The 27,822-nt window shown below is 43.0% G+C and overlaps 2 protein-coding genes across 2 annotated transcripts; one reads left to right on the top strand and one right to left on the bottom strand.

The window, feature by feature from the left end:
• Positions 1-1,454: 1,454 nt before the first annotated feature.
• On the top strand, positions 1,455-4,124 carry LOC116255630 (L-type lectin-domain containing receptor kinase S.4-like). The gene has a single exon (XM_031631501.2). The coding sequence runs from the start codon at positions 1,637-1,639 to the stop codon at positions 3,749-3,751; it is 2,115 nt and encodes a 704-aa protein (XP_031487361.1). The 5' UTR covers positions 1,455-1,636; the 3' UTR covers positions 3,752-4,124.
• A 20,426-nt stretch (positions 4,125-24,550) lies between these two features.
• LOC116256734 (L-type lectin-domain containing receptor kinase S.4-like) lies at positions 24,551-27,517 on the bottom strand. The gene has a single exon (XM_031633195.2). The coding sequence runs from the start codon at positions 27,211-27,213 to the stop codon at positions 25,195-25,197; it is 2,019 nt and encodes a 672-aa protein (XP_031489055.1). The 5' UTR covers positions 27,214-27,517; the 3' UTR covers positions 24,551-25,194.
• Positions 27,518-27,822: the final 305 nt, after the last annotated feature.

Below are 27,822 nucleotides of genomic sequence, written 5' to 3'. Positions count from 1 at the left end.
TCAAAAGTTTGAAACATCAAACTTTCAATATTTTGCTATACCGCATTTAGAATAAAAAAGATGTTTAACTTAAAACAAAATGCGTCAATGATAAATATAGCCCTTTGGTTGATTACCCCCGGTAAAGATCCCGGGAATAGTCGATCCTTGTACTGACGGGCGAGTCCCTTTCTTTCTTATTTTAAAACAAAACCTCATTTTTCTGGAGCACTACAAAACCAATCAAAAATTTTGGGGATGCAAACAACTACCTATCTAGGACCAAGAACCAGGAATATTTTATTAAATGTTTTTTTCTTTAATGGATTCGCTTCTATTGCCATATTTCACTTGCCCTTTCATGTGTGAACATTTCTATTGTGGGGGAATTGCTGTTGAAAAGTTTTCCCTTTTGGGCTGCACTTGGTTCTTAACAAAAAAATCAGACTCTATGACCTTGATGTGCTTATATTATCCTTTGCTTGTGTATTTATGTTCTCTATGCACTCGTGCATGTGAGAGCATGTGTTCAAACACATATTTTCATGTACATGTATGTGTGACTTAGAACATTCAGACACCATGCTGTCGTATTACCTTTCATAACCTCTTAATCAGGTAGACAAATCTCTTTTTCCTTTTTTCAACTTTGATATTTTTATTTTTTATTCCAAAAATTTATTTGGATAAACATTAATGGGTAAAATTTGCCTCACCAAGGTGTAACCGACAAATAATAGCTTTGATGCATCTGAATTTTGTAATAGTTGTCGAAAGGCTGCACTGCATTGTCTTTTTCTTCTTTGTTTCCTTCATTACTATACCCAAGCCCGTCTTTTGTTCTGTTTCTTTCATCGTTTGTCGTTTCTTACAACCCAAGTATGTAGTCCTTCCTAGCCTTAAAATGGGTGTTTTCTTTTTGGTAATAAAATTTTTCATTCATCTAAAGTTGAAAGACCTTTAACCAAAAGAGTCATAAAAGGTAGCCTTCAGTTGGCTTTTACCAAAGCATAATTGATTGAGGCGAGTTCGGTTATGAGATTCAAAAACATCTCCAAAAAATGCCAAGAACTTCCAAGAACTTCCACTCAGGTTGTCAAGAATTGGACTCATTATTGTCGAGTTAACGCTAAAGCTAAACAAGTTAAATGGATTAATGAGTTAACGCTAAACAAGTTAAATGAGTTAAACGAGTCGAGTTCGACTTTGTATAGTCGAGTCAAGCTCGAGCTTGCTATAAGGAGCTCGACTCAAGTTCGAGCCAAGCTCGAGATTCAGTTTTTTGAGCCGAGTCGAGCTCGACTCGGCTTGACTCGTGTGCAGCCCTATTTATCATCGCCATATAGGAACTGAGGACGGATGTGTAATTGTCTTTCAAGTAACTTGTGAAATTAAACAACATTTGGAAAGATAATAATAAAATAAGGACCCATCTACCTACTTCAAATCATTTGCGCCTGCCAACCGTTCGTTGCAGTGTGCAATTGTGGGCGGGTGCCCACGTTAGTTAAATTTGAGGCTTCGCCATTTACGCAAGAGGTTATCCTTTCTCTGTTCCGGCTAACGAGCTGCTCTTCCTCCACAAACCCTGCCTGCAATTTAAGGTCTCATTCCTTCTGCAACTACTACCGACAGAGAAAGAGAGATTCTGTTGGCCATGAAACTTCTGCTTCACTTTCTGGTGATTCTGTCCCTTGCTGTCCATGCAGTTTCAACGACGGGCGGTTTCATCTTCAATAATGGCTTCCAAGGGGCAAACCTGACCTTGGATGGGGCTGCAGATGTTTCCTCCAATGGCCTGCTGCGCCTAAGCGTCGATCCCAGCAACCCCACATTCGGTCACGCCTTCTACCGTTTCCCTCTTCAACTGAAATTAAACCAGTCGTCTCCTCCTATTCCATCATCTTCCTCTCCTATTTCTGGTGCTGCTGGTGCTGACGACACCAATGGCACGGTTCTTTCATTCAGCACCCACTTCGCTTTCACCATGAGGACAGCGGACCCCAGCATGGGCAACCACGCCTTCAGCTTTGCTGCAGTTCCTTCTCCGGCCACCGTCGACGCGCAGAGCGGCGCCAACTATCTTGGTCTCTTCAACATCTCCAACATAGGCAACTCCTCCAACCACATCTTCGCCGTCGAGTTTGATAGCGCACGAGATGCGGGTGCAACCTCGAACAACGCCAGTGGCAACCATGTTCGCATCATCGGCATAAACAGTCCGATCTCCAACCTCTCTGCTCCGGCTTCCTACTTCCTATCAGATTCAACCCCTGAGCTGCCAATCAATCTACTCAGTGGGTCGCCGATTCTCGCGTGGATAGACTACCAAAGTCATTGGCAGCAGCTCAATGTGAGTATGGCCCCCATCACGAATCCTATCAAGCCCAAGAAGCCCCTTCTCTCGACCAAGTTAGATCTCTCCTCTGTACTAAAACATTTCATGTACGTTGGCTTCTCTTCTGGAGTCGGCAAGGTTGCTAGCGACCATTATATCCTTGGCTGGAGCTTTAGCATCAACGGAGAAGCCCAAACCCTTAACATTTCACAGTTGCCTTCCCTTGATCTTTCTCAGCCGGCTTCCCTTTCAACCCCCAAGTATCAAACCAATCTGTTTGTAATCTTGGTCTGTTCCCTTGGGGCTGCAGCGATCGTGCTGCTATCTGTTCTAGCCTCTACGTATTACATCATTTGCAGGAGGAGGAAGAAAAATGATTCGGATCAAATGGAAGGTTTGGAATTGGAGCAACCACGGAAATTCCCTTACAAGGACCTCTCGCAAGCCACCCATGGATTCAGCAAGGTGGAGCTGTTGGGCGCCGGTGGTTTCGGCAAGGTGTACAAAGGTGTCCTTCCAGGAACCTCCACTGAGGTTGCAGTGAAGAGATTCTCGCACAATGGCGATCAGGGGATGAGGGAGTTCATGGCAGAGGTCTCGAGCTTGGGGAGGTTGAGACACAGGAACCTTGTCCAGTTGCAAGGTTGGTGCAGGAGAAAAGGTGAGCTCCTGCTCGTGTACGATTTCATGCCAAACAGGAGCCTGGATAGTTTCCTTTACAACGACCGCAAGGCCAGGGGCTTGGGTTGGGAAGAGAGGTTCAAGATCCTCAAGGGGATTGCCAATGGGCTGCTGTATCTTCACGAAGGGTGGGAGCAGGTGGTGGTGCACAGGGACGTCAAGGCCAGCAACGTCCTCCTGGATGCCGAAATGAACGGCAGGTTGGGCGATTTTGGGCTTGCTAGGTTCTACAGCCGTGGTGAGAATCCGCAGACGACGGCCGTAGTCGGGACGCTAGGCTACATCGCTCCGGAGATGTCCCGGACGGGAAAGGCCACGGCGAGCGCCGACGTGTACTCTTATGGCGCCCTGCTTCTAGAGGTGACCACGGGGAAGAGGCCCTGCGACTTGCTGGCTTCAGAGCAAGGAGAGATGGTGATGGTCGAGTGGGTGCTGAGACATTGGCAAAGTGGGGATATCTTAAGGGCTGTGGACTCGAGGCTGGAGGGCCATTTTGTGAGGGAAGAGGCAGAGGTGGTGCTCAAGGTCGGCGTTCTGTGTTCTCAGGCTGTTGCAGAAAGGAGACCCACCATGCGTCAGGTGGTTCAGTACCTTCATGGGGATGCGTCCATTCCCAAGGAGTTGAGCCTAAGCATCATGGCATTGCATGATGATCTTGGACTTGACCAGCTTGTGCTGCCGTATCCTGATTCGGGAGCACCATCCTGTGATTCTACTGATTTTCAGGATTGGGCTCCATTATACGAGATTTGATAGCGACCATTGTCTTCGGATCGACATTCACAAAGAAATTCCATGGAGAAAGACACGCTGCTATTACAAGCAGCAGCTGGTTGACAGAAGACATAAAAAGATGGCCTCGTCGTCTGAAACTGGGATATGTAGATTTGGTCTGTACAATTTTAACGTCTAGTTAAAATTAGTCTTATTGACTACGGACGCGCGCGATTGTGCAGTATTAATATAGTATTGCAATGTTGCTGGTCGATCACATCCATAGGTTGTGATGAACTTATCGAAGGACATCATGAGATGAACTGGTTTGCGATATTGTAGTGTAACCACTGTGCAGGTCTGCCTAACCCCCTACTTGATGATGGAGAAACGGAATAAAAAATCGATTGTTAGAAAGCCTCCTTTTATTGATCAGTCAAAATTCATGCTCTCCCTTGACAGATATATTATATGCTATGTGTACATACATGTGCCACTTGTGTGGGGGCTTCAACTTGCAACTTGAAAATTTTTGGAAGTTGGACACTATTGATTCACAATATTTTTTAAATTTATCACCGGGCAAACATTTCCAATTTAAAATTCATTTCCTTATAATATATAGCAATCTAACGTCAATGAAGACATTAATGAAATAGTAGAATAATGTCCACAAGCATCGGTACATTGAAATGCCCCTCCCCACTAAATTTGAATAGCCAGTGATAGACCATCCCCAAGCGCCACCAGTTATTGTGTGCGGCACATTAAATGCTCAAAGGTCGGACATTCAAGATCATGGTCGAATCCCACTGCCCACCACGACTACAATGGGTAGGCCTTGCAGCGGAACCAAGTCCTCCCACAAGAACGGCTTGTCTTTCCTTTGGACGAATATGTCCTTTGACGAAAGCAGCTTACATTTCCTTGGATGAATTGGCCTTTTTACTTTACCACTGTGAACCCTTAGTGCCCTCTCATTGGATGAGTTTTCCCCATAGTGGCCATTCCTTGAACAAGTTTGCCCTTAAACCCTACCCTGCAATGCCCCTTCATCTGCTTCTTGCTCCAATGTACCTGTCCGTGAATGTCTGTAGAAGCCATTCATATGTAAATTGGATACTAAAAGCGAGGTGAAAAACATAAGATCATGGTGAAGTATTTTCCAGCCAGAACAAGGTGAAATAATTTTTTGGTGCTATTTTTCCTGATATGCCCCTTCTTCTACTGCTTTCTTTATGATTTTGTTACTATGTTCTGCACACCTTCATTATTTTTGCAGCTCAGCATAAATGGTTTACAAGAGGAGATTCATCCAGATGTAAAAAGAGAAGAGCAATCACAGAAGAAGGTGGGGCTTACACTGTTGTTGAAGTACGAACAATTGACCACTGATACATAGAGGGCCTTAGTGGGTACAAACTTATTCAAAACAGTTTCATAATGAGGATGAAATGCAGCCATGGGAAGCATCATCCACCATCATCATAGGGCAAGGGACAGAAGATGAAAAGTTTGGGCATCCCAATGGTAGCAACACTTCAATAGCAAGTAGCAAAACATTGACTGTTGAGGTGCAAGAGTTGTAGACTTTGCTACCGGAGGCAAAATTGGGTATTAAAACATCTACCAGTGAGATAGATGGAAACTGCAGACCTCCATTGCTTTAAGTTCTTAAGAGGCTCAAGCAGTAAATTCTACCATGAACAGCTAAGGGAGATGCTCTGTACACTGCCAACTAGTAGCAAAACATTGGCAGAGAATAGCAAAAAGCAATAGAAGGAGGAACACATAAAGTGCATTATGTTAGCAATTTCTAAGAAGTGGTGGGAACAACCGGCACAATACCTTCGTAATTAGAGGTGCAGGAAGTGAAGGAAAACAAACCAACTCTGATTTTGGAATTATAGGTAGGAGTCAGAAAATCATCTAGCAAATCCTCATCCATCAAGGAGAAGGAGTTTGAAACGTGGAGCAACTCCCTGCCTACCAATTGCACTATTACTTCAGCATTGCAGAGGGAAAAGTTGAAGAGATCACTAGATCGGGCATCATTGTCTAGAGGAAAGCAATTGTAGGAAAAGAAAAAGAAAAAGAGACTCATGAGTAGTTTGAAAAGATGGATGAGAGAAAAAGGCTATTGAATGAGGAACAAAGCAACCTAGAAAAGAAAATAGGAAGACTAGAAGAGAATGAACTGCATAACACGAGAGTGTGACAATAGATGTGAAAGTAGGGAAAGAAGGAAGAAATAAAAAAATTGAGATAGAATAGAAATATAGGACATGCTTGTTCATGAAGATGATGATGATGAGGAAGTTTTGGTGGGGAAGGAAGATGATGAAGTTGATGGTCAAAGAAAGGGCAAAAAGAATCATGGCAATACAATGAGTGTACAAAAACATGAGATAACGAGGAACAAGGATTCCACATGAGTTATGTGTGTCATCTGTTAATTGCTATTTTATTGTTGATAGTAGCATGTTGTAACAGTAAATGATGCTCATAGTAGCAAGCTACTAATGGTAGGTATGTAATATGTCAGTAAAGGCAGATGTTCTTCTTAATATTGATCTAATAATGGCTAATATTGATAGTAGTATGACAATAATGAATGACATTGTTGTATCAATATGATAATGATGGACATTGTTAATAATAATACACTGTTAACCTAGATGTTGTTTGTAGTATCAATCTGCTAGAGGCAGGTGTTCTGCCATAGCATGCTAATGTTGATGTCAATATATATTCAAAATTTTGTTCTAATAGTCTTTTCGCTAATTTGTTTTCTTTGCATCGATTTTGCTATTTTTTTGAGGAGATTATCTATAGAAAAATGCAAATTACAGATGTTTTGCTTTGCTACTTTTTTTGTTAGATGTTGTTGCATAGGCAAATTGTTATAAAGTTAGCGATTTTTTTTTTCAGTGCACATGGAAAAAAACGAACAAGTGTGTGATTCAGTTGTAGTTGGCCTGTCATACCGGATTTTCAAAGGAATTTTTTATGGTCATGCATTTCAGCAAAATTTTAGACAAAATTCCCCCACATATGGGCTTTTGCATGTGTTGTGTCCTATGTCTATAGTGGAACTAGGTTATCAATATATTCTAGTTTGAGGACTTTGAGATGACAATCATACTAGAGGATGTCCAATGCAATACAAGTTTTAAGTACCTTGGATTACAGAGAGTTGAGACAACCTAATATGATCACATGAAGAATGGGTATGAAATGTTGTAGGGTTACAAAGAAGGATTGGTCCAAGCTTTTGAAGGATGTTGCTACTGGATCCATGATAGATGGGCTATTGGGGGGCATTTTGAAAAAGGATCAACCAAGAAAATAGGACATTTGCTGGATAAAGAGTTGTAAGCAGTTATGTTGTCATTTTTTGGCAATTGTCTGTACCATGACAGCTTTGGAGCAATGAATTCTTGCCTAGTACCTCTAATCCACTATAAACTTTGAAACAATGGACAGTTAGGTTTGCTGCATGACTTCACTTGTTCATCTACGCAAGTAACTATGAAGGGATCAATCAAACAAAAGTATGTGGTTTCTAGCTAATTGTGTAAGTAAATTGTCACTTGCTACTATTTGATGTTTTTTTCTATATCGAGAGGGTTGTGTAAATTGTCCGTGTGTGGGGTGTTTATGTGGATGTGGGAAGACATTACGATGTTGATTGTTACACTAATGATATCATTTGTATGACATTATCATATAATTATCTATTTTTAGATTGTGGAAAAGAAAAATCTAGTAAGAAACCTATCGGGCTCATGAAAAGCTTGCAATGACAGAATAAGACTACGTTGGTCTAATGACCACCTCCATCACAAACGTTGTCTGTTATACAAAGAAGTTTGACCATTTAGCAGACCTACTGCACGAAAAGGTTAACCTTAAATAATGTTGATTTGCACAAGATTATAAACTTTGACATATGTATAACTGATTCAAATATATTGCATTGTACAATTTATTGTAGTCTTATGATCATGCTACATCTTGCCAACGTGAGGCACTCATTGATAGAAAAATTATGTGGACATTAGCTTGATATCTTTATAACAACCTTGCTAGGCTTATCTAGCATCTAGGCAGCACCATATTAGCATTTTTAGTAGCACACTCATCTGAGCTTGCATGTTTACAAAACTAGAGTTCATCTTTCAATGATGAGCCATGTAAAACTTTTATAAAAAAACAAGGATTGGGATCCCAATTGCAAGCCACATTAGGCTTTGGAAATCCAACCATGTTGACAAGCAATGTTACGTGTGAGGCATTTAGACAACATCATACTAGTTTTTTGGTATTTCTAAATTGTTGTTTTTTATAGTGCGTGATCGGTATCGTTGGGATTTTGACAACATTAGACTATTATTTTGATAGAGTTGGACTTTAATTCACTTTGGTAATGTGAACTTGTACTATTGGTGCTTCGATAGCACTGGATTGGCTTTCTAATAGAGCCAGACTTCCATTTGGGCATTTTTGGATTTTGATAATGCAAACTATCTTTTTAGATCAAGTTGGATTCATTTTGATAGCACTTTACTGGTTTTGGGCTGAGTGCTGCAGGAAGAACTATTTGAGCCAAAGAAGCATATGGAATAGAAGAGTCTGCTCTACTCAGTCTTTTGTCTAGAGTGACATCATTAAGACTTGGAGCATAATAAAAAATTTAATTTGATAGGTAGTTCAAATGGTGAATTGGTAAAAAAAATTGGATAGATTCATGGGAAGAATGAGTTCTGGTCAACAACATTCCCATTAAGGTTATTGGGAAATCATGGGTGTGTATGGTGCTTCGGCCAAAGATATGGTGACAAGTAGTGACATCGTAAATATAAACTAGTCTGAGGTCCGAATCATTTTTGATAGCCTCCTGGTGAATCTAAGGGCTCAACAAGATTGCCTTTGTTGGAAAGGGACTGGTAAAGTTAGAAGTTCTCTGAGTCAATTATGGAGCATGTTATAGTAAAAGGAACTCCTATGGTTTGACGAAAACAAATCTGGTTTTTTAAGATGTTACCAAGGGCTTGGTGATTGTCATATATTCAAGATATAACAGACTACTAACATAAAATATACTTTAGAGATGTGGTGTTTCACTAGCCTCTGAGTGCAGGTTATGTAATGCAGTTGTGGAAGGTCAAAATCACATTCTTTTTAGATATCAAATTTCTTCACAGATATGGAGATCTATTTGCAATAAATTTCGCTCCCCTAGATCTCTATTTAAAGATTTTGGAATTGAATTCAGTGGCTGATCAGGAACAAATTTAAGTACAGAGAACTTCAAATTTGCAAGAGAATTTGTTTATATGTGGTACCATGGAAGTTGTGGTATTTCAGAAACCAAGTAGTTCGCTCAAATCTTCAGCATTGTGTTGAAAAGGCGGCAACAAAAGTGTTGCATTCATGTACAGAGATTATCTTGAGCCAGCAATGGGGCTGATCAGAAATTAAAAGCTATCAAAATTTGATGTTCAATATATTATGTGGTTGTAAGAAAACTAACATGGCAAACATCGACAATGAATCTATACTGCCATCATGTTGGTAATGTGAAAGCATTAAAAGCAAAAAAAAAAAAGGACATATTTTTTTGGTGTTGTGGGAATCTCTATATGCTTCCATAGTTGCACAGTTAGGAATGTCATGCATACAAGGAACTTGAATTATGAAAAATGCATATTCATTGGTCATTGAAACATAAATAACAGATGTAGTTGGCAAGTTATAGCAATTGTACCTTCATATTTATTATATTGAACATGATACATGATTTTTAGAACAATAATTATATAATGTAAACAATTCTTGTGTGCTAAGCTTATCAGCATTGGCTGTAGGCACTAAATGATTTTCATTATAATGGTTGTGTCTAGTGTTAACTATGCATAAGTATTCTTGGTATCACAATGTTTTGTGTCGTTCAATTAATTTTTCCTATCTACATCGTCCAACATGGTTTTGAAAATTAATTTTTTTTTTAAAAAAACTATCTTTGCTTTCTATATATTTCCCACCTAAAAGTATGCTTTCCAGATCATAGACTATTAAAGCCAATTCTCTTCTGGAGATGTTACAAGATAATGTTCAATTGTCTTTCCTAATTTTTCTTTGCAATGAAGATTTACCAATCACCAAGTAGGCCCGTTTTTTCACTTAGCGCATTTTCCTTTAAGCATTTGGATTTGGATTTCGAGCATTGTAAGAACGGAGCGGGTTGTGCTCCGATTTGATTCTTTTGGGTTTTGGGTAGAGGAACCGGTTCGGATCTTGTGAACCGTGTCCACTTAGGTGATGTATATATTGTTTTGGATCCATGTACAAAGCATGCAATTTTGAAGTAAAGAATTCATATAGTGAATTTCTCTCTCTCTCTCTTCTCGAGCTCTCTCCTCTCTTTCACACTCCCAAACTCGAGGCGTGTTTCCCTTCTCCCTTCACACTCCCTTCCCCGCGTGGTGCTCTCCTTCTCCCGAATCCCTTTGGTGTCTCGGCGTCCTCCTTGGAAGCGGAAGCATCTTCTCCAGCATCCGACGGCTTCTCCTCCTTCTCCCTCTCGGTTTCTACCTTCTTCCTCTACCCAATCGGCCAATGGACTTAAGGCAAGGAACCCCTTGGAGCTCCGGCGACTAGCGGTGACTTGGTCCACGAATCTCCCCTCCGCATTGCAACAAAGACTTCGGTGCCTTCATCCGACCCCCACGGGTGTTGAGAGACAGATCCTCTACCGGGAAGCTTGAAGAAGGACATCTAGGCGCACCCCTTCAAGAACGACATCAAGGAAAGGTTAGTCTTCAGATTCTTAAGTATCTACAAGAGTTGTGTTGGGACGATCTATCGGAGCGTTCATTCACTGGCTAGATTCCTCCCTCGGCATACCCAAGAGTTGGATCTTCAGTTTTACTGTGAAAGCTTCTCTAGAACATCTCTTACATGTCTTGGAGTGGCTTATTAATCATTAGGCTCAATCTACCTAGAACATCTCTTACATGTCTTGGAGCGGCTTATTAATCATTAGGCTCAATCTACGGAAGTTTCAAAGAGTTTAGACGGTGAAAAGCCTCTAGAAACCATCGAAGAAGTTATCGGCTTGCCCTTCTAACTCTCGGTCCAGCAGCCTTTGAAACAGCAAAAGAAGAACCTCTAGGCAAGATCTGATCAAAGAAACTAAATCAGAACGATCGCCTTGGTGAGGAGTTCAAAATACCCAAAAACGGGCTCAATCGGACCGCTAGAAAGTGATTTCGGTCATTGGACGGAATTCTGGTTTTTTGGTGACCGTTGGATCTTTTCCGGCTACCGCTGCAACTCCAGGTGAAGAAGACATTTCTGCCCTCGGCACCATCCAAGTCCCGATCAGAAATACCAAGGGCATTGTGATCATTCTTGCTTTAGAAGTCAACCCTAGCCGCCAGCACCCAAAACCGGTAAGTCCGACCTTTCCTCCTTTGCTTCCGTCCCAGCCATCCTTAGCTCCACGTGTCACCCATCCGAGCCCTCATCATTGCCACGTCGCCAACTTTCCGACCTCCATCTCCCGCCTAAACCCGACCCAAATCTACGAGATCCCCATGCGATATCATTTTTCTAATCTTTAGGAAAAGATATCTCGTGCCACCCTCCTTTCTTTTTCTGTCACCTTTCCACGTAGGCAAACCCTAAACCACAGCTCACACCAGCCCCTTATCACCCCCACATGTCTGCATCCGACGGCCTTGACCGCCATCTCATTTGCCACCTCACTGACCCAGTCCCACAGTCCGACGCATTTCCGCCACGTGGCATCCACGCGGCTCCACCTTGGTGCCATTTGTGGAAACCTTCCACCCGCACGCAACCTCCTTCCTTTTTTATCTCCATCGCCACCTTTATCAGATCCTTCCCCAAATCCACACGCCAACTCCACCCTCCATCCCCGCCATGTGTCCCCATCTGAGCACGAGGAGATCTTGCAAGCTCCCCCTTGACCCGCGTCAAAATCCCTTGGATCTATCCCCAAATCTCTCCTAATCATTAGGAAAGAATCAGATCTTCCCTTCCTTTCTCGCTAGCTTCTTTCTAGCGACTTTCTTGTGGCCGTTGATCGTGCTACGTGTCTTCATCTCGGCTCACTCCACCTAGGCAAGACCAGCCTAGCCGAACCTATCACCCTTAGGAAGTCCTCGCGTGCCACCTCACCCATCATTTTAGGAAACCCTAGCGGTTAACCTCCCTTGTCCGAATAGGCAACTCCTTAGCCGCCGGCCTCTCTCTCATCCCTTAGCGAAACCCTAGCAGCCAGCGCCTAGCACGTGAGCCCCGCTTGACCCAATTCAGTCCTAATTACTCAGACCCACCTAGCTTAGTCAACTCGGACCCGCGCCCAGTCAACAACCTCATTTAGTCTCTCTCACCCAAGCCTGCCCATTAGTCCAGTTCGCCCGCATCAAATTTCTAAGCCTCCGGACTTAGCCAAACCGAACCCTTAACCTCACTTGCCTAGACCTAGCCCACCTATAGAGCCCAACCTGTCCAAGCCAACCCTAGCCTTAGTTAGGACTAGGTTCTTGACCGATTGGACTAGCTCACCCCCTAGGCCACTCGGGTCCCTCCTCGGCCCTGCCTTCTTCCCGTCGGCACATCCGGCGTGCGTGGCCGAGCCACCAAGGCGATAGGCAGGTAGGCGCTGCCGACTCTTTGGCTGCTGCCCCCTTCGACACTTTCGGCGGCATTCCAGGCTGCAACCCTAGCGACAGGCGGTCGCCCCTCTCGGCACCAGGCAGCAGGCGGCAGCCCCATTCCGCAAGGCGTCTCGACAGCAGGTGGCTGCGAAGACCCGGTTTTCTCCGACATTCCTCGGCTGAGCACCCGGCTACTACCGGCCCACTTCTACGGGTCCCGATTGCAGGCAGCAGTCCCCTTCCAACGGTCTACGTGGAGGCTCTCCTCAACCGGCCTTCTAGAACCGTAGCTGCGCTACCCGGGGATTGGTACTTCACCCCGTGGTCACTTTTTTGGCATAGCCAAGTTCGGTCTTGGCTGATATATTCTCCTTTGCCCCTTGTAGTTCACGGGTGGTAGTTTTTAGGGTGCATGCTAGTTTGTTTTCTGTATTTGCTTTGAGCCCGGCTTCGGCCACTGTTCTCGACCACGGTACCTCGGAGGCACTCTTGCCCAAGACACAACCGCCCAAGACATAGCCTACCTAGTGGGATCCGGGTGTAGTTTGCTCGTTAGTTCATGGTTTGTCGCGGTTTGTGAGTGTGTTGTGAGTGGTATTTGTATCGCGCGCGATTGTACTTGCCTCACACCTCCTTAGTTTTTTGTAGTAGGTTTGACCTAGTTAGGATTTTCGGGAATCCCCCTTGTATCCCTTTCCTATTGGGTTTGCGCAGGGGTCCTGTCCGGCCGGGCAGTTCATTTGTATTTGATTTGTTTAGGGTTTTTGGTTTTTAGATTGTCCTCAAAAAGCTATTGGGAACTAGGATTCACGATTGGTTCGTGCTTTCTAGCCGCAACCGGCATTGTCCTAACAATACGGAGGACCCTCTCTCTCCTAGGGCTGAGGAGCGCTCGCGATTGTGGAAGAGGTAGAAGCAGAAGTTGGCCTCGGTGGGCCTCTGGCCCATCAGGGACAACAGAACATGGTGGAGAATATGGTGGGTCCTGGCGAGAGGGGAGAACCCATGGTTTTGGGTGGAGTCACAGAATCTGTGAACAGGGGAGACAAGGTGGAACCAGTCTGGAATGGAGAACCCATGGTTCTAAGTGGAGTAGCAGAGTCCGCAAACAGGAAGGGGGATTGCCGTCAACCACATATCCCTTACATGGTAAGTCTTGGGCATCCATAGTTGGTGGGGGAAGGGGTGAGGCGGAGATGATATTACCTCCGCTAGAGAAGGAGATATCAGAGAAGAAGCGAATGATTATATCACAAGAATCTTATGAAGTCTTGTGTCAGCCATTTCAGTTCAGTGCCATTGCTACTCTTGCAGGTGGTGCTGGTAAAGGTCGTCTTGACTACAGCTTCATTTTGCTAGCCTTAAAAGCTTATGGCCGGGTGTTGCTGATTTAAGATTCACATCAATAGGGAAAGGTATGTTCCTTCTTCGTACCTCATCTGAAGCTGATCTTAAATTCAACTTGTCTCCTGAAAGATAGTATGTAGGTGGGAGACTTCTTATTGCAAATCAATGGCACCCTGGTATGCCCATGCGGATTGAGAGTTCTAACCGCGTCCGCATATGGATTAGACTGCCAGATTGACCAGTCGAATGATGGAATCCTTGCATTTTCACTGACATTGCTGAGTTAATAGGAGGCTCATTTGTGGAAGCAGATGAATATACCAGGCATCTTCATCGATTTGGCTTTGCTCACATAAAGATTGAAATACCATTGGGGTTCAGCCCTATATCAGAGATCTAGATGGAGATTTCAGGGGGAAAGATCTTCATTCAAGCCATTGAATATGAAACCAAGGTTAAGTACTGCCAAAAATATGGGTCACAACTCATTTTGAAGGTTCCTGCGCTGTGAGAGAGGCAGCCACGAAAGGGGAGAAGGTCACTCTAGTGGGTGGCATTTGGTTAAAACCACCAGAAGGCGTGTTCCATACAACAAGGATAAAGAGGATCCCGTAAAATAGAACCGATTCCAAGCACTTACGCTTCGGGCTGACACGAAAACGAATGGGGAAAGCTCTGCCAAACATCCTGGTGGGAGGGATACATATTGCACAGTAGGGAAGGGGAAGGGCTCAACTAATTTGTCGGTTGCTAACAGGGCAAAGGATGGAGGTATTCCAGTTGCACTACCCACGCAGCAAGGCGGTGAAGATGTGCAAGTCTCACAAGCGGCCTCAATGCCTCCAGGGCCATTCCCAAGCATCCCAAAACGCCTTGTGTATGCTGCAACAACAGATTCAAACCTGTCGTTAGAGCCAAAAGACAGCCACTTGTCTGAGAAGGTGAAGAAACGAACTCTTAAACACAGGGAGGTGAATGGCACCAAAAACAGAACCAGTCCACCAAAGGAGAGCGACAAAAATGTATAGACAGGTGGGTGTATACAGGAAAACACTGACCTTACTATGGTGGAGGTTACACCGATGCTCAAGGAAGGACCCCCTTCAGATGAAATAGAAGTTAGCAACGTCATGTCTAAGGTTTTTTCAGCCTTGGACAATGATCTTGAGGACGATACCTTGACAGACCGATTGGGCAGCTGAGAAGGGAGGGGGCTTGGTCACCCTTAATCATGAATATTCTGGCTTGGAATGTCCGCGGGCTGGCGGCTCCCACAGCTCAACACGAGTTCTTACAGACTCTAAGGAATATGAACACCACTATTGCTTTCGCAATTGACCCTCAAGTTAATATGGAACAACTTCAGAAGTTCCAATACAAGATTCTGGAGATGCAGCTTGTTTCTAACATCCATATTTCTGAACCGTGGGCATGTATCATCACTTTATGGGACCCTTATGAGGTTTCCCTTCAAAGCTGGTATGCTCATCCTCATTGGATCGTTTTACATTTCTCTAAAATTCAGTCGGGTCAGCATTTTGTGGCTACCGGAGTTTATATGCATACTGATTTTAGAATAGCAAGGACCTGTTTTTCAACCTATGCTCTGTTGTGAATCACTGTAGTATGCCGGTAATTTGCATGGGTGACTTCAATGTTGTCTCTAATAGCGATGAAAAAACTGGGAGGGCACCAACTATCCAAACCTGTATAGCTCTATCTAATTTTGTTTCGCAATCGGCCTTAGTTGAAATATCCTGCCCTGACATGAAATTCACTTGGACTAACAACCGAGTGGGACAAGAAAATGTCATGTCAAAAATTGATAGGTGCTATGTCTCTCAGGATTGGTTGGATGATCCTGAACTTACCCTGCACTTGGAAGTGCAGCCGAGGACCATCTCGGATCACAATTCTATTTTGCTTCATATATCCAAATGTAGGTACAACACTTAGGGTCGCTCTCCTTTTCGCCACTTTCAGTATTGAGAGGACATGGCAAGTTATAGCGATCTGCTCCGTTCAGCCTGGGCAGTGAATACTAGAGGTTGCGCCATGATCAAGCTCATCAAGCTAAAGGATTGGTGCAAGGGTGAAGCCTATAATCTCCCTAATCAAATTATGGCGATAAAGACCAAAATCAAGTCCTTTCAAACCCAAAGTGAGTGTGACATGCCTGAGGTGATTGAAGAAGAATACAGACTTAAGCACGAACTATCTAGACTCCTATAGCTTGAAGAACGACTTTGACGTCAAAAGTTTAGAATTAAATGGTGGAGGGACGAAGACATGAACACGAAATTCTTCTAGGGGATTGCTAATGGCAGGAGGCGCTGTAACAAGATTGACACTATCTCTCATGAGGGTCAACTTGCGACAGACAGTATTGACATTTTTTCAACTTGTACCAAGTATTTCGCCACACTGCTAGGGACCATGCATGGCTCAGAATGCTTACCTCCATATATCGCTCCAGGTCTCACTGTGACACTTGAGGAAAATGATGAGTTACTTAAACCTATCACTGAGATGGAAATCAAGTGAGCAGTTATGGACGCTGATAGGGACTCTGCGCCAGGACCAGATGGGTTCGGGAATAGTTTTTTTCAAAGCAATTGGAGCGTTGTGCAGGAGGCGCTGGGAGGGGCTATACGTGGGTTTTTCTCTACTAGCAGACTGGTGAAATTAGTTAATAAGACTCACATTGTTCTTCTACCCAAGGAGCAAGGTGTGACGCAGGTGGAGAAATTTCAGCCCATCTCTCTCTGCAACAGCATAAGGAAATTTATTACCAGGATCATAGTCAAACGTATGTGGCCTATATTGAACAGGATTATCTCCAAGAACCAAAATGCCTTCCTCCCAGGGAGGTGCATTCAGGATAGCTTTCTTCTCAGCCAAGAAATTGTTCACATTTTTCAAAATAGCAAGCTTGTGTGAAAATTGATTTGAGTAAGGCCTATGATAGAGTGAATTGGGAGTTCTTGCAAGCCACCTTGTGCTACCTCGAATTTCATGAATTGTGGGTAAAGAAAATTATGATTTTTGTTACCACAGTTAAATCGGCTCTTCTAATCAATGGCAAGGAAGGAGTGTAGTTTGAGAACAAGAGAGGACTCAGGCAGGGCGACCTGCTCTCCCTCTATTTGTTTATCCCAATGATGGAAATGCTCACGTGCAACATTCAAGCTCAAGTAAATAACAATCAGATTAGGATTCCCTCCATGGGGGCTGGTAACACATTCCCTTTCTCCACGTTATAGGTAGATGACATCATTTTCTTCATTCAAGGAAGATTTAAAAATTTTCGTAACTTGAAAGCGTGTCTTGATGACTTCTCCTCTCGCTCAAGCCTTGTCATTAATAATAAAAAAAGTTTAGTGCTTTCATTCAATTTGGATGACTGGGTTAAAACTCAGATAGAGCAGGAAATTGGTTGGCATCAAGGACATCTTCCTTCTAAGTATCTTGGTCTTCCCCTCCAGACGACCGACGTGACTGAGGAACAATGCAGGCATTTAGTCTTATGCGTATCTCAGAAGCTTACTCTTTGGAAACAAAAATGCCTCTCGTTTGCTGGCAGACTCAGCCTTATAAAGCATGTTCTTTCTATGATGCCTGCCTACTGGAGCTTGGTGGTCAAACGTCCTGCCATCACTTGTAAACTTCTGAACAAAATGGCAGCCAAGTTTTTATGGGGGGATACAGCGGACCACAAAAGCCATCATCGTATCAAATGGGCTACCCTATGTCTTCCTAAGTCAGAGGGAGGTGTAGGACTCAGAGACCTTACTGAAACTAATCAGGCCTACTTGGCATTCTTAGTGTATCGCATGTCTCAGCAATCCTCTCCCTAAGAAGATCTTGTCAGAGGTCGTTTCTATGAGCAAAAAGGCCTCACGGACAACAGTATAAGGGGAAAAAGAGTGTCCAAAGCATGGCATAGGGCTTTGCAGGCTTGGAGTAGGATTAAAGGTGATGTCCGATGGAAGATTGGCAATGGTAAGCTGGCCAAATTTTGGACTGACCAGTGGGAAGCAGACCGACTAATATATAAAATCCCAACTTCCCATCTACATTTGGTTCGTGACATGATTGGGTGCAATGTTAAAGATATTATGGAAGTGAATGGGGATTACATTAGCCACTTCCTTGCCAAATTAAACATTCCTTTCAACTGTCCTGATCTTGAGGATGAGCAGATGTCTTGGTTTGGAGATACGAAGATCAAAGGGACTTCAATCGGCATGAACTCTGGCAAAGGATTAGGAAGAAAGGTCTTAAGAACAATGACAATATGCTCGTGTGGAAAGGGAAAGGACTTCCAAGAGCCACCTGGACTGTTTATTTAGGTGTCTTAGGACGCCTTCATACCAATAGTTTTGTGCAAAAACAGGGTCAATCCTTAGCTTCGAGGTGCCCTGTTTGCCAGCAAGAGATCGAAGACCTCAAACATGTGTTCTTCACCTGTAAAGCATCCCGGTCTATCTGGAATTGCATTTTTGATAAATTTGGAAGGGCCAAACAGTGGCATAAGAGTCCCAATAACATAATGCAAGGTCTGATCTGGGGGCACAAGAAAGGCTTCAAGGAAAAAAGCTTTGATAAATGTTGGAAAGACAGTTTCCATATGGCGATATGGTTCATTTGGAAAACTCGTAATCACAGTAAGCATAAAGGCGATCTTCCCATCGGCAACTTGGCGACACAGTTTTGATGCACTGCAGTGAGTTCTGGTGAAATTTCCATTGGAAAAAAACCCAACAAAACAAAATCCGTAATTGGCTTCGCTCTGGGATTCGATGGAGCAATGGAGTCATTTATGGTGATAAATGGGTTGAAATCAGCATTTCTTTGTGGTGCAAGGCCAGCAAAAGAGGAGTCGCAGGCCTCATCAGAGATGTCTCTGGAGGGTTTTGGTTTGGCTTGGCTTGTTGGTTCGGGAACAACATAAGGTGGTGGGAGACAGAGGTTCTTCTGGAATGCATTGGTTAGCTGCTGAACATTGAAGATAACTCTGGGTGCGTTTATTTGCAGGCCAATGATGGAGATTGGAAGCAGCACTTATGCAACATCACTGAACGTCAAACAACAACTGCTAATCTTTTTATGATGAGCAACAGCTTTCTTAAGGGGGCGTTTGATTGCCCGGTTGAAGTGGCATTTTTCCGAAAAAATGGTACGGGCGGGTGAAAATTCACCCGCCTGACTAAAATGTCATCAAACGGGGTGAAATTCACCACGTTTAACGCAAAATGGGAGCGGGTGGAATTCCACCCGCTCGACGCCCTCTCCCCCCCCCGCTCGACATCTCCCCCCGTGCTCGACACCCTCCCCTGCTCGACACCCTTCCCCCTCATTTCCTCCGCCCGCCCGTAGCTCTTCCTCGCTCGACCCTGCCGCCTTCTCAATGTCGCACCAGAGGCTGCTCCCACCGTCACCACTCCGCCGTCGCCGGTGATCTTTCCCCCTTTCTCTCTTGCTCTTTGATGCCCTCGTCTTCTCCCAAATCAGTGCCCTAATCACCATCGCTCGCAGGTTTTGTTGGCATCTCCCTTTCTCTCTTGCTCTCTGATGCCCTCCTTTTCTCCCTTTCACTGTTGCCCTAATATATTCATTTCTGGCATCTGACCAGCAGGGAAGACAGGGCAGCATCCGCCAACGCCACGGTCGCCGCTCCTCCGATCCGCCGTCGCTGTTGCTTTTGCCCTCGTTTTGTCAACTTCTGGTATTTCTCAAATCCCCTTTGTTGCGATTTTAGCAGAGCATAGAAGGCTGCATTCCCTCGTTTCACCTTACATCGCTAGAGTCTTAAATCCCCTTCTGTTTCAGCAGAGCATAGATTTTCGTTTCACCTCCATTGTTCTTTGTTACGACTGATTGAGTTGCTCATGCCCTTATATATTGAAATATATTTATTAGCTTATTTGTTTTGTATGTTTGGCCCATCCTCTGTTTACAAAGTGTTTGATGTGTCGCCTGTGGTCTCCAGCCGACTGACTGCCCTGTTGTTTTGAAGTCTTTGATGCAGAAGTGTTGGAACAACTTCCCTTCCAAAAGACCTCATTTATCTGATTTGCTCACTGTTATTAGATCTGCTACTTCACTTCCTATTAGATGAATAGGTTCTGTTGACAATTCTGAAAAAGCAGAGGCAGAGCTTATACACTTGTCATTTTAATGGTTGAGGCAACAGTAAGGTCATCAAAACTGTGCCATCTCCAACAGCAGAGGTTACTTGCCTAATGGGCTCCAGATGTCAAGCTCAAATTGCTTATCTTCTTCCTTGAGAATAGGTTTTGGAGGCATATGTGAAGGAATTAATGAAAGAATATCATGTATATTGTACATGACATGGTCCAATCTGCCACCTGAAGTGATTCAGGCACTAGCATGAATCACACTCAAATTAGTTCATTGACAGCGGCATGAGCAAAATAAAAAATTCTAGCTTTTATGATATGTTGCATCACTAATCATGGTCCAATATTTTGACAGCGGCATCATAAATAATTCTGTTGATTTTGTGACTCATCCACTGCTATTGGAACTATGGCAGGGTTTTTTGAAACAAGAAAGGGATGCTGTGGAACAGGAGTTGTGGAGACTGGAATCTTGTGCAATCCAAAGTCTATTGGAACATGCTCCAATGCCAGTGAGTATGTATTCTGAGATTCAGTTCACCCAACACAAGCAGCAAACCAGAAGCTAGCTGATGCCCTCTTGCTCCAAGGCATTTCCCTCATTGGATGAGAAATCTGCGCAGTCCTGTTTCTCTTCAAACAAAATGAGAAAGAAGAGACCTCCCTGTTGCACCAATAGATTCTGCTATAAGAACCCTCCTTGCTACTGTTGCTGTTTCTTTTTATGAGTGTTACTATATGTGTGTTTGAGTGCTGAAGAAATAAAACTTTTGGCATATTGGTGTAGAGTTTATAGGGTGTTTCAGTTACCAAATGAAAAATGTAATATTATTTTGTTTTAGATATTCTTGTTTTATATAAATGTTGTTGATTTGGGAAAGAATGCTTGAGAATCGTATATGACTTGTCATGTCTCCTTTCTCTCTTTTTCTTTTTCATATTGAAAGAGGTCAAAAGTTCGAAACTCCATTTGCAACACTTGACACATACTAGGAAAAGCAGTGACCACAGTTCACTAATGGAAATAAAGGGAAGACCCGATCTTGACATTACGATAAGATATGTCAAGGCAACATTTAAAAGAAACAAAAATTCCAAATCATTGGTATTTTGTAACAAAAGAAATTCTTGGGTTGAACTTCAATGTCAAAAGAGATCACATGGATAGAGCTGTGATTGAATTTGCTCATGGATGAGATGATCCAGGAACATGAGCTTTCATCGATCTTGGAGTTCATCAATTGAAGGCCGCAATGTTGTCATACAACTTATTTCATTTCTGAAAAAAGTCCCCTAAAATTTTCTATCATGTACATCAAACATGGTTAAATTTACCAGATTAAATTCTTCATTGTGCATCAAACAGAGTTAAAATTAACAGGTTAAATTCTTCCCGTGCATCAAACATGACCTCAAATAGGAAGAGGGTTAAAATTCATCCTTTTTTTTTCCAGAAAAATTTTTCAAGAAAATTTACCACGTTAAATTCTTCCCTATGCATCAAACGCCTCCTAATAGGCTTTCCATTAGCAAGGGATGGCCGCTTGCTGAAGCTACTCACCTTTTGTCTACTATTTCGGTCAATGGTTTGTATAGGAAATGGATTTCTCATGACAACATGTGGAATCCATTTAACGAAAGTCACACTATGAGTTGAGGTTCTCTGGGGACACATTTTTTGTTGTACATATTATCTCATTTTGTTACAATAAAAGGTTGGGGGCCAAACCCTCACACAGCCATTGTCCGGAACCACCAAGGCTTATGAGGACAGCATGGCACTTTATCCAAAATTTTTAACTCGACACCCTTCATATTCTTGTCTCACCACCTGTTCACCACTCGCAGTTTGGTGAAATTTTGAATTCTAGCTAGCTTAAATTCAATATATAAATGACAACTACTTGTTGACCATTAGTTAACAACTTATAATAGGGCTATGAGCAAGGTTTCAATGATGGTTAGACAGGGGGCGGAGGGCAGGGCCATGGCCTCCCTTTCACGTTTTGGAATATACATACATATATATATACATATACATATATATATATATTGAAAAAATTTAACTTGGCTTTTCTTGAGCTGGTGTACAAAGTTTAAAAAATGCTATTTGGCCCCACTAAAAAAAAAATTGTAGCTGTGCCCGTATTAGACATCCATTTAAGAAGCTCATTGATAAACAGTATATTCTTTCACATCAGCACAATAAAAGATGAAGGCCCTACGACAGCGATGAGCCTAAATTATTGAATCATCCAACAACTAGTCCCCGAAAGTCTTCACGGCCTCTCTGTAGGTCCACATCAAGAAGACGTCTCCAATTTGCCATGATAAATGAACAAACCTAAATCGTTGACTCATCCACCAACTTGGGTTACCAAAACTCCAACTTGTGTACGGGTGCATATAAACAAGACCTGTAAGGTATGCCGTGATAATCAGATACCAAAAGCTTATGGCAGTTCTAGTTCTAATCTCTCGGTGCTTTTCTCCTTTTTCTTTTACTTTTGGAAACTTGGTTTTGAACCCTCTTGTTGTTTGCAGGAAAATTCTTTGGCCTGCCGGTTTTTTTTTTTTTTTTTTACTTAGAATTATAATTAACTAGCTAATTTTACAATTTCTTATTAGTGGCTCTATGTTGTTCTTAGGTTAAGAGGAAAGTGGTTCCATAGAAGAGCACCGTTAGAAAGTTTATCACTACGGTCATTTGCCATTCCCATGGTGGTCGCCTCAGTGGTCCTTGCATTAAATGACCGTGGACGTATGTATTGACGGGGCTCACCTTTTGGTTACGACATCAACAAGGGTCTCATTGTGTCTGTTCTTTAGTACAGCTACAGGCTTACCTTTAATTATAAGTACGTACATCAATTTTTAATATTCAAGTTGAAAGCTCTAAATCGCATACGAAAATGACGTTATCAGAGGCAGTTGTTATTGAATTATATAAAAAGGGCTGACGTTTGTTTTAATGTTTACTTAGGGGAAAGGCCCTAAAACATTTAAACTTATGTTTTAAGGTTTTGGTCTGCTTGGAGACTTATGATTGGTCTTTTCATCTATACTTGTTTCTGGATAGATGTGTGGGAGCATTACCCAGCGGTTTTCAGCTGTCTTTAAGCACCATTCAACTTGGGTGTTGTGCTTACCATTGTTTGTAGTCATAACAATAATTTAATAAAACTTGACAGCTGCTATGGGATTCGAATCTCGAAACCATTGAGTGTGAGCAAGCTTATTGCCAGTTACACTGCCACCTTATGAACATATGATTCTGTCAACTGGTGGATCCTTGTGGTCAGATTAAGGAACAAATTAAAAGCAATAAAGTAAACCGAAAGACCCAAGTTAAACCTAATTTAAGGACTGCTAAAGGAGCTAAAATACCAGTTGCCGCCTGTTTGGAGGTCGATGGGGTGAAAGAGTCGCCCGTTTCTCCACCTTCTTCAAGTGGTCATGAATGAAGATGAGAAAGAAGAAGATGCTACAGCAGGAACGCGACGGGGAAAGATGGTCTTCTACATTCTTTATATATATTTTCCTCAATTAATTTGTTTGCAGGGAGGTATCCAACTTCTAGCTGCCTGATGTTTATTGTTGAACCAATTCAGCAAATCTTAATGTCATAATTAAAAGATGATGGGAACGGGCTGTCGTCCAAGAAAATGATTAAATGTTTGACTTCTGCAGATGATATACGTTATAATCTTTCATACTACTGAATCCCACGCTCAGTTTGCTACCAATAATATTGGCCAAGAAAAGACAAGATCGAGTAGCATGTGCTATGTTTTTCATATAACGCAAGTAGTTTGTCACTAAAGTTTGATATGCATGTCATTATTCTTGGGGATCTTTTATGAGCCCAGATTTGTGCAATTCTGTAATTAAAATTCTTGTTTTTGATGAAATAGGAATTGTGTTATCAAACACAAAGTTTTGATTTCAGAATTATAAGCTGATTTTTGAATCAAAATTCTAGAATCATGATTCTACTTAAGGGATGAAATTATTGACCCCAAAATTTTAAAATTTTTTAGTGTATCTTTAGGGCACATGTTTTGATGGTTTCAATTCATCAATTTAGAATTTCAATTTTTTTTTTTTTGAAACACGTCATTTTCAATTCTTGAATCAAAATTTCAAATTATCAAACACGTAGGAAAACTAAAACTGAAATTTTTGTTCCAAGTCGATTTTGATGTGAAAATTTCTTTCTAGAATTTTAGTTCTAGATTCAAAATTCTAAGCCTTCGAACGACCCCTAAAATGAAAATCAACGAATGACACCTGCAAATCATTTTCTCAATGACTGACCTCACCGATATTTCGAGTAAGTTAGTCTCGGTGGGAGATTTCTTTCTCTCCCGTCCTTTTCACACGCATGTCAGATTTGACTTTTTACAACGTTTCTCAATTTAATTTGTAACGACATCCAGATTCATATACAGAAAATGATTAGCGAGATTCACATCAGATACTACACTTTCATGCCGGACTTTTTTGATGCTGTTCAATTCGATTCAGCATTAGATTCAGATTCAAATATAAAAAAGTATAAAACTGAAATTCACGTTATATTTAGATGAAAGGAAAGAGAGGGAAATGAATGGATGGAAAGGAAAAAAAAAAAAATAAGGAAGAAAAAGAGAAAAAAAGAAAGAAAATGATTATCCATTTCTTTTCCATCAAATCTCTTGATTTTTTATGGGATTGGAATTACATTAAAAACTCATTTCATTTCCCTCCATATTAACTAGTCATCTAAACACATGAAAACTTTTCTTTCCATTCCTTTCCCTCTTCACTCAATTGGACAACATTCCTAAGACACAAATCAAGCAGAAAGGCATACAGAGGAGTTTGTGTCCCGTGGCTTCCCGCCGGCTGTGATCTTGCATAAACCACACTCTTTTCCCCCCTGTGCTCAACTTAATTTGTCAGCTGCCCTTTTATAAGCAGGAATGAGACTCTTAGGTGCAAGAGCATTTGGGTACATACGAATGACATCTACCCGTAGAACCGATACAGTCAATCACGTAAAATTTTTATCAGGAACTAAACAAAACAGTTTCCACAGGCTGCAGCTCACCAGATCAATAGGAGATAATCACCAACTATATCACATAGAAAAGAATTTCTTGTCCCGATTCTACAAATCAAGTCTAGGATCTTTGCCGTACGTAATTACGTTCCTGATCCATAGCACCAGGAAATTGTTTCAGCATTCTCTCATACAGTTTTCCTGTAATTTTCCTTTCAGAATCAAATCATTACAAACACATGATGGCCATTATATGTGTCAATAAGATGTGAACTGTTTTGCTGTGCCGGAAGAATCAGAGGATTGGAGTCCGGAATGAGGATAAGGCAGCACCAGCTGGTCGAAGCCAAGGTCGTCGTGCAGCACCATGGAGTTCAGTATCAGGTCCTTCGGCAGCGAAGCATCACCATCAAGGTACTGAACCACCTGTCGCATGGTGGGTCGTTTATCAGGGACTGCCTGCGAGCACAGGACGCCAAGCTTCAGCACCAAGTCCGCCTCCTCCCTCAGGAACTTCCCCTTAAGCCGAGAGTCCATGGCCCTCAAGATGCCCCCACCTTGCCAATTCTTGAGCACCCACTCCACCAACACCATCTCTCCTTCTTCCTCGGACACCATCGTCTCAATGGGCCGCTTCCCTGAAGCCATTTCCAGAAGCACGGCGCCGTAAGAGAACACATCGGCACTGGCCGTGGCCTTCCCCGTCCGGGACAGCTCCGGTGCCATGTAGCCAAGAGTGCCAACAACCCGGGTCGTCTGCGGATTCTGGCCGTGCTCGTGCAGCCTGGCCAGCCCGAAGTCTCCCAACTTCCCGTTCATTTCTGCGTCCAAGAGGACGTTGTTGGCCTTCACATCCCTGTGAACCACCACCTGCTCCCACCCCTCGTGCAGATACAGCAGCCCACTGGCGATCCCCTTGAGGATCTTGAACCTTTTCTCCCAGTCGAAGCTCTTGGCCTTCTCGTCGTCGAAAAGGAAGCAATCGAGACTCCCATTCGGCATGAAATCATACACAAGCAGCAGATCATTCTGTCTCCTGCACCATCCCTGCAACTGAACGAGGTTCCTGTGTCTCAACCGCCCCAAGCTCGATACCTCTGCTACGAACTCTCTCAATCCCTGCCTCGCATTCTGTGTGATTCTTTTCACCGCAACCGTCTCTGAAGTTTTCGGGAGAACCCCTTTATACACGCTGCCGAAGCCACCGGAGCCAAGTAGCTCCTTCTCTTTGAACCCCTTAGTTGCCTTGTACAGTACCCTGTAAGAGAACCTATGCGGGTACTCCGACTCCCAGCCTTCCATTATATCCGAGAGCTTCTTCTTTCTCTTGTAAACAGCATAAGCGGTAGCTGCCAACACGGATACCAGAAGCACTCCAGCGGCAAAAGAATAGGCAATGATCACCGCCAGCCTCCTTCTAGACCCGTCGGTGGGGAGCGGCGGCAGTAGGGCTAGATTAAGGGGTTGGGCTTCTCCATTGACGCGAAAGCTCCAGCCAAGGATGTAATGCTCACTAGAGAGCTTCCCCGTGGAAGAGGAGAAGCCAACGTACATGAAATCCTTGAGCACAGAGGACAGATTCAAGGTGGCAGAGAGAAGGGGTTTCTGGGGCTTGACAGGATCTGTAATGGGGGATATGCTGACGTTGATTTGCTGGAGATCGCTTCGGTAGTCTATCCAGGCGATAATTTCAGTCCCACTGACCAGGGAAATCGATTCTCGAGCACTGGTGTTGCCTGCTCTATAATAAGCCGCAGAAGCAGCAACGGTGGAGACGAGGCTGTTTACATCGATTCCGACGTGGTTCTCGTCGGTCTCATTGAAGCTTGCGTCCTGAGCGGTGTCGAACTCGACGGCGAAGATGTGTTCAGAGGAATTTCCCATGTTGTTTTGGTTAAAGAGGCCAAGGTAGTTGGCACCTCTGCCTCCGATAATGGAGGGATTGGGGGAGAGGGCGAAGGCAAGGCCATGACCGCTGGTGCCAAAGGCTTTAGTTCTGATGGCAAAGACGAATTGGGTGCTGAATGAAAGAACCGTGCCGTTTGGGGAGGAAGAAGAAGGGATCTTGAGGCGGAAGTTGGAAGGGTAAAAGGCATGGCCCATGGTGAGATTGTGGATTTCGTTCGTGAGGCGCAGTAAGCCGTTGGAGGTAATTTTTGCAGTTCCGTCCAGGGTAAGTTTTGCGTCTTTGAAGCCATTGAAGATGAATCTGTCGGTGGCAGAGGACGCCAGACGAAGAAGGAACAGAACCAGAACCAGTTGCTGGAGAAACGCCATGGAGAAGCAGCTCTCTGTCTCTCTCTCTCTTTTTCACAGGACCCGAAGAAGTTGCCGGATATAGCCCTCCACCCCTCTCTGTCTCGTTCCCGGTTGATGACAAGCAACAAGAGAATATAATATAAAGTTTTAAGTCTGGATTCCAGATAATCCTCCCAAAGTTTAAGTGACCTGTAACAATTTTCCAAAAACGCTCTCGCCCTTATAACTTGGCAAGGTTCAGAGCCTTCCTTTTTCAAACCAATAGCCACCGCCAAGAAATTAAGTTTTTGTACTTTGTATACGTTGTATTCTCATGCTATGTCTTTCTAACTAATCAATTTTATCCATCTAAGAAAACATATTTTTGTTTCACCTTCTGTAATTAATTAATTTATAATTGTCAAACAAAAAATAGAAATTAGTTTATGAAGAAAAAAGAAAAACCAACAAGTATTTGGCCAAAAAGAAAAAAAAATGTTTAGACAAAGGTTAGCATAACTGTAGAGGACTGCAAGCATGTAAATAATACATGAACACCGAAAACTACTAAAACCAAAGAATGTTTTTCCCATGTCATGGTCATGCGTTCACACACTCAAAGGGAGGTAAATCGTTTCCTCTACAAAT

This window comes from Nymphaea colorata, chromosome 6, assembly GCF_008831285.2.
Source record: "Nymphaea colorata isolate Beijing-Zhang1983 chromosome 6, ASM883128v2, whole genome shotgun sequence".
Taxonomy (NCBI): domain Eukaryota; kingdom Viridiplantae; phylum Streptophyta; class Magnoliopsida; order Nymphaeales; family Nymphaeaceae; genus Nymphaea; species Nymphaea colorata.
This window is presented reverse-complemented; position numbering and strand designations above follow the sequence as displayed.